The sequence below is a fragment of the Rhincodon typus genome, chromosome 12 (assembly GCF_021869965.1).
Source record: "Rhincodon typus isolate 14 chromosome 12, sRhiTyp1.1, whole genome shotgun sequence".
Classification (NCBI taxonomy): domain Eukaryota; kingdom Metazoa; phylum Chordata; class Chondrichthyes; order Orectolobiformes; family Rhincodontidae; genus Rhincodon; species Rhincodon typus.
The window spans coordinates 10,260,579-10,280,522 of NC_063343.1; the positions used below are offsets into that span (position 1 = coordinate 10,260,579).

The following is a 19,944-nucleotide window of genomic DNA, read 5'->3' on the forward strand; positions in this document are numbered from 1 at the left end:
CCCCCCCCCCACAGTGCCGAGAACGCCCTCAACCGTGTCTCCCGCATTTCCTGCAACTCATCCCTCACACCCCCTCCCCGCAATAACAACCAAAACAGAATCCTCCTCGTCCTCACGTACCACCCCACCAACCTCCGGATCCAACGCATCATCCTCCAACACTTCCGCCATCTGCAATCCGACCCCACCACCAAAGACATTTTTCCCTCCCCACCCTTATCTACTTTCCAGAGGGACAACACTCTCCTTGACTCCCTTGTCCATTCCACACTCCCCTCCAGCTCCACCACACCCGGCACTTTTCCCTGCAACCGCAGGAAGTGCTACACCTGCCCCTACACCTCCCCCCTCACCCCCATCCCAGGCGACCAAGAAGACTTTCCACATCAAGCAGATTTCACCTGCACATCTGCTAATGTGGTATACTGCATCCGCTGTACCCGTTGTGGCCTCCTCTACATCGGGGAAACCAAGCGGATGCTTGGGGACCGCTTTGCAGAACACCTACGCTCAGTTCGCACTAAACAACTGCACCTCCCAGTCGCGAACCATTTCAACTCCCCTTCCCATTCCTCAGACGACATGTCCATCCTGGGCCTCCTGCAGTGCCACAACGATGCTACCCGAAGGTTGCAGGAACGGCAACTCATATTCCACTTGGGAACCCTGCAGCCCAATGGTCTCAATGTGGACTTCACAAGCTTCAAAATCTCCCCTCCCCCTACCGCATCCCAAAACCAGTCCAGCTCGTCCCTGCCTCCCTAACCTGTCCTTCCTCCCACCTATCCACTCCTCCCACCTCAAGCCCCACCTGCATCTCCTACCTACTAACCTCATCCCGCCCCCTTGACCTGTCCGTCCTCCCTGGATTGACCTATCTCCTCCCTAACTCCCCATCTACACTCACCTTTCCTGGCTCCATCCCCGCCTCTTCGACCTGTTTGTTTCCTCTCCTCTATCCCTCTTCTATCCGCCTCCCACTCTCTCCCTCTTTATTTCAAAACCCCCTTCCCCTCCCCCTTTTCTGATGAAGGGTCTAGGCCCGAAATGTCAGCCTGTCTGCTCCTATGATGCTGCTTGGCCTGCTGTGTTCATCCAGCCCTGCACCTTGTTATCTCCTCTTCAAGTTGCTTGGTTTATACCACCTTCATTTTCACTGAACCAGAATCCTGGAATTATCCAACATCAACAAGAAGAGCACTGCTAGACTATGGAATGCAGCTGTTTATAAAGAAGACCCACTGCTATATCCTCTGTGCAAACTAGACTGGTCACCAAATGGCACCTTCACCAACTTTGTCACTCATGGGTTAACGGTAACTTTCTGTTTACGTGCCAAACTAAAACTTACTGCTTCAGCATGAGTTTTATCAGACCTGCCTGACAAGCAGGGTCATCCAGTCTGATTGGATGGAGTCCTGAAGATTTCATCACAGGCCTGCTGACATTTCCAACCTCATGTGGAAATGCCTTTCACACACTTATTAGAATGCACAATGATTCATTGCTACTTGCTTAAGTCATTACTTGCTGGCAGTTATGAAATCCTTCAAATAGAAACTTAAATACTTGGCCAAAGATATTTGGAATTAGAACTGATGAGCTGTTAAACTTGGATCCTTCTGTATTTATTATCCCTCTTCAGCAGACATCCTCTGCTGGTTCATGCATATATGGTAGCTTCAAGTTGACAAAATGTAAAATGCAATTTTCAATACATTACATTAATCAAATCCATTTTTATTTTGCCTATATAATCAAAAGTCATCAATGAAAATGAAACAAACTAAATGCCCCTCTACAATCTTTTCCTATAGGGTTCGGAGGTCACACTATATTTCCTGAAAATGCAAAGACAATACCAGTGAGTTGACAAGTATTAAAATTAAAACACAAAGCCTCACAAATACACTGGAACTCATGGAGAAGCTAACCAGAACAAAGATAGAGAAAAGTTTGTCCTTTTCAATCCCCACTAGACAGTTTCATTTATTCACTCCTCAAATCCAACCTAAGATTTGATAGTTCCTCTTTACTTACTGTCATTATAGGCATCAGGATATCCTCTGAATATCCATATCTCACTCACTAAGACAGCACTCCTGAACAACTGCTCCATTTTTCATGTTATATACTTTTCCCCTGACTGTTCTTAAGCCTTTATAAGCTCAAGTCTAACCAGGAATTCTGTGCTGTCTCCTTACCTATAGATGCTGTTCTGACAGCTTAAGAGAAAGCAAAATCTTCATGAAAAAAGTGAAGTGCTGGAAATAGTCTGGCATTTGAGGAGCCAATCAGAGAGATAAAGTTTCAGTTTGAAAGTGACCCTTTCAGAACTGAAATGAATTCTGAGAACAGGATTCTGAGACATTTTAGACTCGACACATTAACTCAGATTTTCTCTCCGGAGAGCGTTATAGAGTTGTACAGCATGGAAACAGGCTCTTCTATTCAACTCGTCCATGCCAACCAGATATCTTAAAGTAATCTAGTCCCATTTGCCAGAATTTGGCCCTAATACCTTTAAACTCTTCCTATGCATATACCCATCTAGATGCCTTTTAAATGTTGAAACTGTACCAGCCTCTGCCACTTCCTCTGGCAGTTCATTCCATACACATACCACCCTATGCATGAAAAAGTTGCCCCTTAGGTCTCTTTTAAATCTTTCCCCTCTCACTCTAAACCTATGCCCGCTCGTTTTGGACTCCCCTGCCCTGGGGAAAAGACCTTGGCTATTCACCCTATCCTTGTTCCCCATGAGAAGCCACCAGTCCTGCCAAGTGTTTCCAACGTTTCGATTTGATTTCAGATTTCCAGCTCCTGCAGCAATTTACTTTGAACAAATCTTGGCAACTGTACAACTCCCAGAAATATTCCAAAGTGTCCCAAGGAGGTTGAGTAACAATTGTTGCATATCTGGCCACTGCGTTTTAGACACAGCAATGAGATGAAAAATCTGGTTCTGATGGAAAGAGCAGTCTTGTTTAGGACATTGTGATAACACCAGTACACTTCCTCTTTGCTTTTCTTGATTGTCTGTTCTTGAAGGACTCTAGAGAGTGTTTGGATGGTCTGTCCTCACCTAGCATCCACAAATGGTTAACAGCCTAGCATGGGTCACAAATAGTGATCAAAAGCAGGAACTATATCTAAACTCTAGTACCCAGCTCAAGAGAACTGCAATTAATTGTGATATTGGAAGGGCCAAGATTTCCTTCTGCTATTTCTAGTGTAATCCCGGATTTTCTCCAGTAGAAGATTCATAATTTTGTCCCAAGCAGCAAAGATAGAAACTATCCCAATATACTTCATACATCAGCAACCAGCTAAAACCATCCCCTCCCTTTTCAAGAACTTTCTCTATCTTCATGGAGTATCTTGATCCCACTTATAATGTTGATTTAGCTGTTTCTTATGGCCTGTAAGTTTTTTTTTTGAGCTTTTTGCCAACTTGTTTGGAGAAATTTAGACAAACCTTCTTTCTTCATTTAGATAACTTCCTTTGGACCCAACAGGAACAGACCCAACTTCCTCAGGCTCTCCTTTTTAATTCCCAAAACTTGCTGCCAACTGTATTAGCCAATAAACCACACTCTCAAGGGCAATTACTTCCTCCCTTAGGTACAGTGGACGGACCACGAGCGATAAGATCTCATCAGATCATTGGAGCACTTTTAATTAGATCTATCTAGCTATGTTAACTATTTGAATATTTCTTCCTATGTGAAACAATGTACTTTATTTGGGCTGCAACAACAACAACAACAAAAACAGAAGTTGCTGGAAAATCTCAGGAGGTCTGGCAGCATCTGTGAAGAAAATATCAGTGTTAACGTTTCGGGTCCGGTGACCCTTCCTGAGAACCCAATGAGTTCACCTGACACAAAATGTTAACTCTGATTTTTTCTTCACAGATGCTGCCAGACCTGCTGTGCTTTTCCAGCAACTTTGTTTTTCAACTTTATTTGGGCCTTCGAAACCACAAAAAAAATTAAATCAGCTCCTGGTATGAAATGGTGATTGGTAAAATGAACATAATCGTCATCCAAAAGTTTAAATACTTAAATAGCCTTGTCCCCTTTGTGAGGCCAAATCTCCCTTCCTCTGACTTTAACTGTTTACAAATCTCTTATTCCTCTGCTCCATCAATGATGATCTACCTTCAGATACAAATGCTCCAAGTGATAGAATTCCCTCCCTAGATCACTTTGTTCCTCCAGCTCCTTCAGGATCTACATTAAAACCCAATTATTTGACCATGTCTTTCTTCCTCCCCTACATCCTTAGCTCCATGTCCCTTTTTTTGGAGGACATGTTTGTGAAATGATTTGGGATGGTCTCTTACGTTCGGTGTCCTATATAAGTTCAACTAATTGCTTTGAGTGAGGCTTTTATGAACTTTTTAAAACTTTATATAGACACTCTCCCCTTTTTAAACTTTGTACCTTTGTTTCTGCATTTGTTGTACGTCATATTTTATTATTTCACAGTTATTCATATATATATTATTATAAAGGTATTTTGTTAAGATTGCAGTTGACTCCTTAATGCTGATCTAGTGATTATGTTTCCATTGAAATATGTTGCAGCCGTATGCTAAAAAGCATTTAAAATTTTTGTTATGACCAAATAAGGGGTTAAAAGATGGGGAGCTGATTCCTCCTCCTCACCTGGTTATAACAGGTTAGAAATTTCGTTTTGTGTTAAATTTGCAGGAAGCCAGTACTAACCTATTCCTCTTGGATAACTATCAGCTGAGATGCAACCAGACATTAACTTTTGCAATGAGAGATCATAAAGCAATTGTTGCAGAATTTGAGTTGGGAAAGGAGAATTTTACAACTTGCTGTCGTTTAGGCAATTGTGGAATAACTTCCAAATGATGCGATGTGCAGGAGACAGAGTTGAGGATATTCTCAGAGCAGCTTACCTTTCAACAATCTTCTTGGAATAATTTCCTTGGCAGGAAACTGTCACTCATTTAGCAGTCTCAACCAGACCAGCAGTAAATTGGAAACAAAGAGAGCGCGAGAGAGAGAGGGAGAAAGACAGACAGACAGAGACAGATAGATAGCCAGACAGACATTTCTGAAGCTTATTGTTGAGGTAGAGTGGAGAGAGCTTTTATCTGCATTTATCCAGTCTACACCTGACCTGAGACTGAGAGAGCAATGTCCGAACAGGAATATGTGCCCCAAACATCTCTTACTGTCACATACATGCCACATCATTCAGTGAACAGGCTGAATTTATTAGTTGTGAGGAGCTTGGACTATGCTGTTTTTATTGGCCACCCTGACTTGGCCCACGTTAGCTGCCTTGAGGTGTTCACTTCCTGGCAATTGTTCTACAACACTGAGTGCCTTGCTAGAACTCTTCAGGTGGGCATTGGAAACCAATTGACTAGTGTCAACCATCATACCTGGTAGATATTTTTAGTCAGCCAGTTGGGCTTTCAAGGAACACCAAGGCTTGAAGGTTCCTGAGAGCTGCTCCCACTCAGATGCTGGAACTGCAAAGGAAAGCTCTAAAGGAGTTTCCAAACAATGTCTTTTCTCCTCTCCCAGAATGACCAGATATACTGAACTTGGTATCACAATTTGCCATGGAGATTTGAACTTTCAACTCTGGATTTGTTGGTCAAATAACCAAAACTTCAATAAATATTTCATTTTCAATTAGCTATGTGCCTAGCAAAAATAACGCGTGACCCAGTTATGGGGCACCAATTAGAAACAGTGAACTAGGTCATTTAGTCTCCTGGGTCAAGTTAGCATTCAGTTAGATTAGGGTGTTCTGCATCTTAATTCCAGCCAGTGTACTTTGTTTCCATTACCCTTCATACCCGATCAATGAAAGAGAAAGTGGTAACTTGGTAATGTCATTAGGCTCAAAACCCAGTGTCCTGGGTTAGTGCTCTGGGAGCTGCAGTTTATATCCCATTCCCACAGCTGCTGGTGGAATTTAAATTCAATCATAAACCTGGAATTGAAAGTTTGGTGACAACAACAATTATCACTAATTGTTGTAAAACCCCATCTCATCCGTGGATGATCATTAAACACCCTGTGAAATTGCCCAGAATGCCACTCAGTTTAAGGTCAATTCAGAATGGAAGATGGTGGGGTAGTGGTCATACCGGATCCCTGCCGTGCATAAAGAGGCCATTCAGACTATCAATTCTGCACCAACCCTCCAAAGACCCAGTCCCTGCCCTATCCCTGTAATCCCTCATGAACCATGGCTAATCCACCTAGCACATCCCTGGACACCACAGACAATTTTTTAGCCTGTACATCTTTGGACTGTGGAGGAAACCGGAGCACCTGGCAGAAACCCATGCAGACACAGGGAGAATGTGCAAACTCCACACAGACAGTCGCCCGAGGATGGAATCGAACCCAGGTCCCAGGCGCTGTGAGGCAGTACTGGACCACCGTGCCACCCACTGGACAGGGGACATGGTTTTGAATCCCACCATAGCAGATGGTGAAATTTGAATGTGAATAAAATCTGGAATGAAAGAAACAGCTGGACTAATGGATACCATGTAACCATTATCAATAGTTGTAAAAACCTAATGTTAATGCGGGAAGGAAATCTGCCATCTTTACCTGGTCTGGCCTACATGAGACTCCAGATCCACAACAAAGTGGTTCATTCTTAACTGCCTTCTGGACAATTAGGGATGGGCAATACATGCTGGACTGGCCAGTATTGCCTATGTCCCATGAATGAATGAAAATAAATGTGACAGAATGGAGAAATGTCAGGTGCAGTTCAGAACATGTCAAGAAATGAACACATATGTCCAGTTTCACAGACAAGAAGTAACTTTAATTAAATATTGTGTAAGTTGAAAAGTTTTTTACAGCTCAAATTTCTGCAAAAAATTTATAACAATCTCTACAGTAGTTTGTTTGTCTAACCATTTATCTGTACAGTGCGTCCAACAGTTCACATAAAGGAATTGGAAGGCAATCAGTTTAAATGAGACTACGGCTGATATTGGCAACTGGGAGGCATTGCTTCACATTTTCCATCACCAAGCTTTTCTTCTCATTTCAGTGTTCAAGTCTGAAGTCTCAGGTCGACTCCTTTACATATAGTCCATCACCAGCGCTTACTCAATAGCTGATATCAAACATGTATGCACGAGTTCAGCCGAGGAGACTGAAAAGAGGTTTGGACAAGGACAGTTTATCACTTGGTCAAAAACGACAACTCTTTTTTTATTCCATTTCCCAAGCATCAGCTTTTGCTTGTTCTCATTCATTCCCCTAAGAAAAATCCTCAATTTCTTCTCTTTGTTTTGTTTCTCACTTGGCAAGTGAGACTCCAGTGTCCTTGTAAAGCCTTTGTAATATTAGACTGGGAGCTTGACATGACTGTAGCACTTGTCGCACCCTGTGTGGGTCATATGGCAACAAAAGAGGTACATTTCTTAGGGTAACAAAACAGTTAAAATTGTGCTTTTCTTTTAGAAAACAAACACAAATTCCTCATTTTAACAATACTTAACTGTACGATTTCCCTTTCTTAATTTTTATTTTTGAAAATTCAGGTTCGGGTACCTGAAACGAATAAGCTTTGCATTGTTAAGGCATCCGAACTGCTGGTTTATAGAATTTTGATTAATGTCAAAAAGAGGGAGAGAGAGAGAGCGCGCAAGAGAGAGAGAGAAATACAAGCAGGTGAAAATTTTATTTTAAATGATATTTTTCTTCCTTGTATTAATGCAGAAAGGAAGTGGCCATCGCCCAGAGTGGAGAGGTTACCCCATGCACATTACTATACTTAAAACAGCGCTATCTTTCAGAAGCTGAAGGAAAACAAAAATTTTACCATATTAAAATCTACAGAAGTAAATGCTATTGAATAAGATGCTGCTTTTCTCTGCCACATAATTTTTTAAAAAAACTTGACGATTCAGTTCAACTTACAAAAAAAAATATAAAAATAGACGATGGCTTTTTTTCTGACATGACTTCTTTTAAAAAAAGAGGATGATCCAAATCAATACTTAGCACAATATCGACTCAATTGAAAAGAAATGTAATATGATATATTTATATATATATAAAACGCGAACAAAAACTTTTAAATCACATTTAACAAGTTCTTACTCAGGTACAATTGTAAATGGCTTAGTCTGTTGACACCTCCCATGTCTTAGCATACTTACATATTAAAATTAACCCAGGGAATAAACAAATAGAGGAAAAAAAACACAATCCAAACAAAGCAATGTACAAATTTCCAGAGATAAATACATTATTTATAAGCATATTTTACAAAAAAAAACACAAATCTCATTTTTAAACCAATACATGTTTAATTACGCAAGGATGTGCAAGCAAATGAAAGAAATGAATAGTAGTGAACTCCTTGCAGTAACGAAAAATGGGACGGAAAGAAAATACGTTTATGTAATAAAATTCCTTGTTAATATTGGAAATTGTATTTAAGACATTGAAATGTATAAATATTTAAACAACAACTTTGGCAAAAGAAAAATTCACAAAAAATCTACAATATTTATAACTACATACAAACACAATATAGCGGAAAATTATTGGATAATGCATCATCAGACCTCTGATGGATCCTTGATAAAGTACATTAAGAGCATTCTCAATACAGTGCTAACAAAATAGCAATTTTCAAAAAAAAAAAAAAACTCCCCCTTCATGTTTTGTCTCCACACAGCACTGGTACTTTTGATTCTGTCTACCTTTCAACCCCTGCAAATACAGCAGCTAAATCTATATTGCGTGTTCCAAAGTCCTTCACAATGTACAAACCCTTTTTTAAATGAAGTGCTGGTTGTATTATCCATAGTTGCATCTTGTATTCCCAATTTTGTTCTTTTCAGGAAAGAAACAAGACAATGGACCCCTACCAAAGCCATGGCTTGGGCAATGGGTTGGGCACGGCAATAGCTGGCTGGCATTGGTATTGGCAACACAATGAAGAAAGTGTAAAGAAAAATCCAAAATTACCAGCTGATGCTGTTCCTTCATGCCTCCCCTCTTTCCCCACCCTTAAGGGACAGATATGAGTGACTGAGGCCATCCAACCAGGGCCAGCACATCCATTCGGAAAGGACCTACAGTTCCAACCCCTCATATCACAGCATCTAACTGCTCCTGAAATAGCTCCAGGCTCTTCTTTTGCCTTTTGCTCTGTCCCACAAGTCAGTTTATTGTTAAATTTCCACAATGTCAACCATCATCATTAAAACTTGTAGGTTCTCTGCGTGTTAATCCTAAGTCCTGTTTTGGGTTTCTTTTCTATCTACAGTTCAACCAGCCCGCAAGCAGAGGATTCGCCTATAAAACAGCATTAGCACTGTAACAGTTGATGCTGAATTTGGACACAGTTATATCCAGACTCAACATCTTTCAATCCATTTACAGTTAAAAACCGCACTGGCAATTCTACTGGTTGTAACCAACTATCACACTCTAAACTCTCTACGTTTTTTCCACCTAATAATTATCGCTACTCAGTTCATCCACCTTCAAATACTTTTTAATTTCTCTCAGTCAAATCTTTATAAATTAAGCATCACATTCTGTTACAGCGTTCCTTCCAGAACTTTCCGACTCTAAAAGGCATTTTTTTTTTTTTAGTTGAAATGAATAAATTGGGTTTAAGCATTTGGAAAAAAGTGAACATTCGTCAACATAGAACAAACAATTTTTTTTTAAGTTTTCCCACTCAAATATATGGGACCTAATGTGTAAATTGCCACCATGCATTCAATTCATCAGAATTGGCAAGGTTGAAGGTTTTACAAAGTGTTACTGTGATTGTTTAACTCTACACAATCCCTCTCTGAAAGGCCTGAGTTAAAAGTTCCATTCGTCTGTGGGACTTGCATCTCATCTCCTCACGGAGCACAAAATTCATCGCATTGTCAGCATATAGATGCAGTCTTCAAGGCATGGGATCTATCTACATTGGAGGAACTATCATGCCGGATATAGCTGTAAAACATAAATGGGAAAAAGCAACTTTTATTCAAAAGAGAAACACACAGTCAGAACTTAAGACGACAAACTTGGAAGAACGTGTTGAAATTGGCTTATTTTCACTTTTCTCCTTCTCCGTGCTGCTACACTGAACTGTATCTGGTTACCATTCCCTACAAACCATCTCACGAGTGAGTGCTCGTGGTCCATTCAACACCATTTAATGTTCCACCCTCCATGCCTGATCTATGTGGGGAACAGAGACAGCTGAGCAATAGGCTACCAGCAGCTACAAGATGAATGATCTGTAGCTTTGATTCCTCCAGTTGCAATTGGTTGAGGTGAGATGATAGGCAGCAAAATTCCGTGGTGTTCTTAAGATACAGTTTGAGCTACTGCAAGAGGATGTATGGTCCTTAGTTAAACTGCTTTTCGCAAGCAAAGCAGAATGAAGTGACCCCTTGGAACCCAACTGGAACTAAACTGGACACTCAAACTGCCTCCCTTCTGTCACAGTTATTCCGCCAGGATGATTTATTCCCCAAAGTGCTGAAAAATAGACTGCACTCAACAAGTTTTGTTACAACACAGCGTCAAATGATGTGTTGAGTCACAAAGTATTACTTTGCAAAAGGGCACCACTCAGCCCATCATGCCTGCTCCGGTTATATTACCTAGTGCCAACTTCTTGCCTTTTCCTCATAGGCCTGCACACCATTACTATCCATAATAATCATCCAATGCCTTTTTGAATGCTCAACTGACTATTCTTCCCACCGCCCCCCCCCCCACCTTTCACTCATTGTGTGAATGAAACAAAACATGAATTAAAACTCTGTTCTGTGACACTTCCAAGTAAAGATGCCTGCAAGTGGAAAACCAAAAGGACTATTAATGAACCAGAAAATCACGTTCCGCTACTATTAATAATTGTGTCCTGTTTCCTGGTGTCCATTTCGATGAGAGAGCTATTAAAAAGGCAAAATCAAAGCACCAGCAAATTTATTTAATCTAGTTATTACTATGAGATATAAGGCAGCATCATGTAAGCATGTGCAGTGTTTTACTGAACCATAGATGAACAAGTTCATCTGTTCAATTGGATGGTCTCAGTCAAAGCGGTAACTGGCCTATAGTGGTTTTTGTCAGGGTTCATCCCAAGCAGCTTCGTAACACAGGACTCTGTGCTCTGTTCCCCGGGGCACACACCGAGACAAACATCAATGGCACCTGAAGGATTGTCAACGTAGTGGAAGATGCTCTTTTGTCCGCCTGAAACCTGTTGGTCTTCCAGAGCAAGGAGTTGACTTCGAGTGTTACAGACTGGCACATTCCAAGCACCAGAACCACTTGCCGAGGGACGCACTAAGGCTTGGATCAGCTGCCACCCTCTAAGGTCTATGTGCCAAAGTTAAATGGGGGCCAGTTCAGTCATTGGACCCCCCACCCCCTAATACCTCAAATGGAGGTAAATATAGTCTTGCATAAGCAAAAGAATGCCTTTGGTTTGTCAACTGCTTTATGAAGAAATGATTGGTTCATAGAATCCCTACAGTGTGGAAACAGGCCCTTTGGTCCAAAAAGTCCACACCGACCCTCAGACATCCCACCCAGACCCATCCCCCTATAATCCACCTAACCTACACATCCCTGAACACTATGGACAATTTAGCATGGCCAATCCACCCTAACCTGCACATCTTTGGACTGTGGGAGGAAACCGGAGCACCCGGAGGAAACCACGCAGACACGGGGAAAACGTGCAAACTCCACACAGACAGTTGCCCGAGGATGGAATCGAACCCAGGTTCCTGGCGCTGTGAGGCAACAGTACTAACCACTGAGCCACCGTGGCACCCCTTCACAGACGCCATCCCCTCAATCCTCACAATTAACACGCCTGACACTCACTGGCGAGGCTCAAACAGGACAAATGGTGAGTCGGGTAAGTCAGGGAAAAGCCTGTTCAGGAGAGGAAAGGAGGCATTTTTCAAGAAAAAAAGATGTAACAATAATAATCCACATCAGAATAGAGGCAGACGTCAGGGAGCCTGCTGAAGTGTCACAGAGTGTGTTAAATCTGTGCCTTCTTTTTTCAAACCTATTCGACTTCAAAACCAGGCAACAGTTTGGATCAGAGATAGTAGGCTCAACTATATTCTGAACCAGCATTCTGAGGGGCACACAAAAGCTTGGGGCAGCTGCCATCAAGGCGCAGTGGGGAAAGACCACTGTCTAAGGTCTTTCTGACAAAGTTAAATGGCAGTCCATTCAGTTAACGGATCCTCCCGATGCCTTACATGAATGTAAATATAATCTCATATAAGCAAGAAATGCCTCTAAAAGATTTCCTCCACTGTTTTAAAGAACCAGATGCCTTATACCCATTGATTCGCTGTGAACTTGCTGTGCCAATGTCCGGGGGTCAATGGGAACCGAGTCCGGAAACAAGCTGGGGCATTTACTCCTGAGGGAACTGGCCTTGGTGACAGCTGAGAAACAGAGTGTCCAAATGACAGAACCTGCCCAAATCCCATCAGTGACATCCAGCAGCCTGATGTTCTTTGGTCTGCAGCTGTAGCTCCTTCCTCACACCACCTCCCTAGCTTTTGGCATCTGATATTTGTTTATCACTGTAGCTCTATCACAATCTCCCATCTCACAGCTCTGGTGGCCCGCAGACGTCAGAGAACGGGAAGGAGCTTTTTTTCTGTCTAGTTCTCACCCCCCTTCCTAATTTAGTGGAAGTGCAATTAGAAATGGCAGCAGAAAGAGATGGCAACAGGGCAGTTTAAAAACTTGCTACACATTGTTTCTGGGTGCAGTTCCTACTAATTGAAGGACAGCGGAAGCTCTCCAGCCTATTAAATTGTTAAAACATCCTACTTTTGTGACGCATCTCGGCTCATTTCACTCCGCAATGAACGCATTGTTTCTGAGGAAAGTTCACTGCTAAAGACTGACTGCTTTCTCCCCTCTCACACGTACTTGTCCAATTTCCTGATCACAGCTTCAGCTGCAGTAATTGAAAACACCTTTTAACTGGAGGTACTCTTTGCCAGGGATGGTCAATGCAGGAGAAAAGGAAAGGCATTGACCCATCTATTTGTCCCACAAGGGCTCAGCGACAGTGACCGTGTTCGATGTATCCAGTGGTATGCTTGGGAGCTACAGAATCATAGAATCCCTGCAGCACAGAAGCAGGCCATTCGGCCCAAACAGCCTCCCACCAGACACCACCCCCCTTCCCTATACCTGTAACCCTGCATTTCCTATGGTTAATCCACCTAACCTCCACATCCCTGGACACTACGGGCAATTTAACATGGCCAATTCACCCTAACCTGCACATATTTGGCCTGTGGGAGCACCCAGAGGAAACCCACGCAGTCGTGGCAAGAACGTGTAAACGCCACACAGATAGTTGTTTGAGGGTGGAATTGAATCTGGGTCCCTGGCGCTGTGAGGCAACAGTGCTATCAACAGTTCTGAGGAAGGGTCAGCGAATCTGAAACGTTAACTCTTGTTTTTTTCCTTCACAGATGCTGCCAGACCTGCTGAGCTTTTCCAGCAATTTCTATTTGGTTTCCTAACCACTGAGCCATTGTGCTGCCTCATCCTGTACAGAGTGGGACTTGCTGAGAGGTTGGCATTCCAATTCTGTCTGGGCTACCTGTGACTTTTTGACTGTGGAAGCAAAGACCAAGCCACTGATTCAACAGAAACAGACTCTCCAGCCTATGACCATGTTGAAAGTTGCCCGACCTCTTTAAGCACTCAGTGATCCTTTTGGGACTGTTCATAACAGGTGAAATGCATTGTCCTACATCTAAGAAGTGCCCACTCATTATCCCTAATGGACTTGAGCCAACAGGTCTGCGAATGGGATTGGCTTGGAGAGCCCAGCATTCAAAGTACACCCTTTATCCACTGGTGTGACCAATCCTGGGAGAAAACTCATCAAACCTTGAAAATGGGAAATCTTTGCCCAAAGCCACCTCCCTTTATCAGTTACGGGGATGTTGCGACTTGGGTGACTTTCAGGGAAGGCTAGTCCAGCAGGTGAGTTTTTAATCGCTTTGCGAATTTCAACAGGAAAGTGATACACTGTGAGGACAGACATGGAAAAACAAAGAAACCAGGAGCAGGAGTAGGCCATTCAGGCCTTTGAACCTGGTCCAGCATTCCGAATGATCATGGCTGATCCTCTATCTCATTCCTGCTTTCTTCCCATGCTCTCTGATGTCATTAAAATCTTGAAATCTAGCAATCTCTCTCTTGAAAGCATTCAGCAATTTGGTCTTCACAGCCTTCTGTGGTAGAGAATTCTACAGGTTCCACTGCCCTTTCAATGAGGAAATGTTTCCTCATCTCAGTCCAAAATAGTCTACCCTGTATCATGTTCCTTGGCTCTCGACTCTCCAACCAGGGCAAACTTCCTTCCAGCATCTAGTATGTCCAGCCCTGTTGGAATTTTATATGTTTCAACCAGGTCCCCTCTCATCCTTCTAAACTTTAGTGAATACAGGCCCAGATGAATCCATCTCTCCTCACAGGACACTCCTGCCATCCCTGGTATCAGCCTTAGAGTGTAGCAGTGGGTCATGTACCTATATGTTGGAAAATCAATGGTGGAAAGTGGGTAGTGGGAAAGAGTGCGCAGCAGTAAATCATGCAGTCAAACTACTCAGAAAATACCCAATCAGAGATGGTCAATATGCTTCAGTTATCTTTGGTCTTGATCTGAGTTAGGGAGAGGAAGGAATGTGGGTTAGGGTTAGGGCTGTGAGGGATTTCAGGGGAGATGAGGATCAGATCTGAACATTCAGGTGATACAATGCAGCGGAAATGTGTTCCTTCCTTCTCTCGGTTCAGGAATGAACCAGTCCATTCTCAGCCCTTATGGCTGAGGAGTGGGGAGGTGGCGAAACGGAGTCAGAAATTCGTCTTCCTGAAAGAGCTCTGGGAAATGGGCCCTTCTGTTTGCTGGTAGGGCATCTCTCTATCACAGCCTCAAGGAGGGAAGATTGGGTGGGCAGGAGGAGGAATGGAGGTTTTGCTTGATCCCTATGTAGTTGGTAGAGGTGGGTGGAGTGGGGGTCAGGTCGTTGGACGGGTTGGAAATGCCTTTGTAGAATGTGAATCCAATATCATAGAATCATAGATCACAGAATCCATTCAGTGTGCATAAAAAGGCCATTTGGCCCATCAAGTCCATAACGACCCTCTGAACAGCATCACACCCAGACCCCTACTCTATCCCCATAGCCTCAGATTAACCACGGCTATTCATTGAGCCCACACATCACTGGATGCTACAAGGCCATGTTTACCATGGCCAATCCACCTAACCTGCACATCTTTGGGCTGTGGGAGGAAACCCACGCAGATACGGAGAGAACATACTAACTCCACACAGACAGTCGACCAAGGATGGAATCGCACCCAGGTCCCAGGTGCTGTGAGGCAGCAGTGTTAACCACTGTGCCACCCACCTCATGATGGATTTCCAATTGAGTGTCGCCCCAAAGTCATAAGATGTGAGGCCAGAAACCGCTTCATTGATGTTGACACAACCAGTTCCACAGATGCAAATCCAGCTCAGCTTCACCAATACAAGCTGGGGGATATCAGAGCGGGCAGCACAGTGTGAAGGAGACCTGAATGTTAATGTGGATGCCAATTTTCCCACACTACGTGTAGAGAAGCAGAGGAGATCTCCTGGACAACATTTATCCCTCAGACAACATCAAAATGCACCATTTTCTTGTTTGCTGGGCCAAGCTAAAAGGCTGATAAGGCAAACAAAAATGCATATTTCAAAATGATCCACTCTGTGAAGCCCCTTGGAGTGTTCTGAAAAGCCAGGCGAGAAACCACAAAACTACAAGTGCTTTCGTCTAGAGAGCTCCGAATGACAGGCTTCGACAAATGTAAAAGAGTGAGCCGCTCAACAAACCTGAACAAAAGAACCTTCAAACTGGCTATCCTTAATATTTGCATCAAATATTAATTTATTGACAATGGGAAGTCTGGGAGGCCAAGCTGGCTTCACAGAAAAATAATAAATATTTGATGCGCTGATACAAAATATCAGTTCATTAAGTTATTATGGAGTTTTTTTTGGGTATCAAGGGCATACAGCAGACTGAGAGGTATCACTGCGGTGCAGACCAGGGGGACAAAAACAGAAGGAAAATTTAGAACATAGAACATAGAACATTACAGCGCAGTACAGGCCCTTCGGCCCTCGATGTTGCGCCGACCTGTGAAACCAATCTGAAGCCCATCTAACCTAAACTATTCCATTATCATCCATATGTTTATCCAATGACCATTTAAATGCCCTTAAAGTGGGCGAGTCTACTATTTTTGCAGGCAGGGCATCCCACGCCCTTACTACTCTGAGTAAAGAACCTACCTCTGACATCTGTCCTATATCTATCACCCCTCAACTTAAAGCTATGTCCCCTCGTGCTAGCCATCACCATCCGAGGAAAAAGGCTCCCACTGTCCACCCTATCTAATCCTCTGATGATCTTGTATGTCTCTATCAAGTCACCTCTTAACCTTCTTCTCTCTAACGAAAACAGCCTCAAAACCCTCAGCCTTTCCTCATAATTTGGTATGTCAGCCTCCTAATAAATAGTGAAAGCTATGAAGAGCCTGCACACAGTCGGCCAGTTAATTCCCATGTACCACTACCCAGTTCTGATCCTCTGAAGATCATCTTAATGAAACTCAGGGCTATTTAGTAAAAAGTTCAATCGCATGGATACACTGAGTGATTGCTTAGATAGGCAGTGCAGGTCAAAGCCACAATGGCATTTAAGAGGAACAAAGTCTCACACTCAACCCCGCCCCACACCCACCTTAATTCCATCCCAACCCACTTACTTGGCTTTTTTTCTGTCCTGTTTGGTATCTTTAATCTGAGACAATTACAAATCAAATCTGCAAAGAAGATCTTTATCAGAAAATTCCTGTGGGCTTTCATTTTCTTCTCCTCGACGTCGAGAGGAAAACAATTTCAAATCCCACGGTGGCCTCACGAGCCCACACGCAAAGATGGCCTGATGCTGATCCAATCTCTCAGCACTCTCTTTCGCCTTTGTGCTGACAAGGCGCAATTTCTTTTTATAAAAAAAAGTAATTGTTTCCATCAAAAAGGATGGTCGTTTGTTTGTTCAGGGACGGGGAGGCGGAGTTCATTACGGAGGCAAACAACTCTAGGTCATTAATGTAACATTCCCTTCGCTCCCCCCCACCGCCATCATTCCCAACATCCCCAAACCCCCACCACCTCCCTGTCTGCAGCTGACTCCTTCCAGATCAGGACAATGGCCTCCCATCGTCAACTGGTGTGAATAATCAGTCCCTTGTGTAAGAGTTCAGGTCCGGGTTGGTGGCCTACTTGAACACAGGGAGGATGAAAACCTCCTTGACCCCAAAGTCTTCAGAAACTGGTTCATGCATTTTCCAAACACGTGCCATGGGTGCACCCGTCCCCGGGGCTGTTCTGGCTTCCATTCTGATTTCCCTCCCCCTCCCTTTTTCTATCCCACAGAACGAGGAAAGCAACTGCACCGGGGGAGAGCCACTGCGTCAGAACGGCCCTCCCCTGCCCACGTCTCAAGTTGCTGGGCAACATTGCATGCTGCCGTTTGCGGAAGAACATGCCCTTTCAATAATATCTAAAGCCAGTTTCCAAGGTCACTCAGAAGTGCACAAAATGGCCGCCACACTTTTGGCACAACAACAGTGGCTACACTTCAATTATTGGCTGTAAAGTTCTTTGGGATGAACTGAGATTGCGAAAGGTGCTACACCAATGTGAATTTTGCTTTCTTGCCTGCTCCCCACCCGAGATTAGCCAACAGCGTATACTGGCCACGTACTTAACAACTGAGCAGTCCCCTCCCAATGTTTATATGCATTAACAAGGAGCAACATTTTAGGAGTCCTTGTTGAAACCCTAGTGACATTAGCTAGGGGATTCAAAATGGACACAAACAGTTCGAAAACAAGCTCAGCAAACAAGATCCTCCCAATACTCTCTCACACTGCAACGCATAGAAAGTCAGCAGCTACAAAAACCTTTGTCTCATAGTCATGAAAACCTGATTTTGTCTCAACGTGTATGGTATGAACAGTATAGCTGGTATTCCACAATTCATATGACTGTAAAGTGGATGCGATCTATTTAATTAAGGCACGATGCACTACGAATGAGTATCTTGCACTAGCATTTTCAATAGTCAGACTTCAACACTACAAGTCCATTGCAACGCAATGTGATGTTCAGGGCAAAGAGGTGGCACACACAATGGTCCCCCCATTCTAGGTCCTCATCATGTCTACGACCAGAAGTGAACCACATCTAAACCCCAATACTATTCTCATTCAACATTTCCCCGACTACATCCTTCAGGGTGGTGGGAGTGGATCAATGGAAAGCAATCCGGATTCAGTACCTTCACTTCCCATCACAAACTCTGTAACTCTCTCGTCAGACATTCCATCCCCAACTCCGGGAGGGCAGTAGAACAATTGCAAAGCCCAGCCCACAGAGCTCAGTTGATTTCACTCCGCACAAGGAAAGAGGTCCTGGTCTCTACCTTTGAACCACAGTCTGTGTCACATGTTGTCCTATCAAATCGGTTTGAGGAATTAACAGCGACGCAGCCACTGAAACTCTAATGAGCCTGGAACAGTAAGTTTTTAACAGTAGATTGGGGAGAGATGTGACAGTGACACAGCAACATTTCAGGACTTCAGCTCCCTCTTTCTGACCTTCACTTACAGCTCGTGAAAGCTTGGGCACAGAAACACAGCTCCATGAAGCATCATTAAAAAATTAAAATCACTGTCTTTGTTGTGTTGGACCCAGATAAAAGGAGATGGGCAGTCCCTATCAAACAACATCATTCAGCCAATTGTGCTTCAAACCAATCCATGGCAACAGAGTCAGCAAACAAGGTTATTGGTTGGCGTCTAGTGAGATGGAAGACAGAGGGAAGTTGGTACTAACATAATTCAGGAGAAGGCCAGCCCTTGGAAAGACCCTGGTTGCTAAAGTCCACAAAAGACTGGTCTAACAGTGGGAGATAAGCAGGAAGGAGAGAGGAGAGGGGAGTAGGGTTGGGGGAAGAGAAAAAGAGATGACAGTTAGTTATTTCCATAGACAAGAGACACCAGTCTTGTCATTCATTCATCGTCAAACAGATAAAGCCACAGAGACTGGACAACACACTGACAAAGATGCTGACTTTGGCTTAACTGCACTGTGTTAGTTTTATGATTGGGATTTACTTTCCTTTCTCATTCAGGGTGGCCCCTCAAAAAGACCCTGCTTGAAAAATGAATGTGGCGATGTTGACGTGGAAACTGTTTGAGTTGATCCCAAAGGACAGCACCTTTTTCCATATTGCTCAAGGTCACTGAAATTTTGTTGCTTTTATCAATCCTTGAGAGAGTGGACGATGACTTAGATTTAGCAATTACGAAGCGTTAATGTCGCTCTTCCTGTGCCAAACACACAAGAATTTTGTACAGCTGTCAGTAAGAAAGTCAACAGGTAGGTCTCTCAGGGTTAGCGTTACATTCGCTGCAGACCTGATCCTGCTTGATCTTAATCACCTGGTCTGCGTGCTGGCAACAAACTGGTCACACTGCAAAATCCACTTTCCTTTATAACAAGCTGGACAAAATGGAGTGTTGGTGGCAGAGCAGGTTTACAAGGGGGATAGTGGGCCAACAATTACTAAGAGAAAGGTTGGCTTATGGAGACTGTGCATCAAAAAACATGTTATATGACTGGGTTGTGTTACGAATACTGCACAGCTGAGGAGAAACCTCCAACATCAGACCCAGTGGGCCGCACCACAAGGGCCACTCGTACGCGCATCCCGACTTGTGCGAGAGATTGACGCGTCCAGAAGTTTTTTTTTTGTTTGTTGTCTAT

At 43.4% G+C, this 19,944-nt stretch overlaps 1 protein-coding gene across 1 annotated transcript in view; it reads right to left on the reverse strand.

Moving 5' to 3' along the window:
* Positions 1-6,818: 6,818 nt before the first annotated feature.
* ebf1a (EBF transcription factor 1a) overlaps positions 6,819-19,944 on the reverse strand; it is a 392,441-nt gene continuing 379,315 nt past the window's right edge. The window contains exon 19 of the mRNA XM_048603786.1: positions 6,819-9,995. Within this exon, the coding sequence (XP_048459743.1) occupies positions 9,964-9,995 (32 nt within the window). The 3' untranslated portion in view covers positions 6,819-9,963. The remainder of the gene's footprint in view (positions 9,996-19,944) is intronic.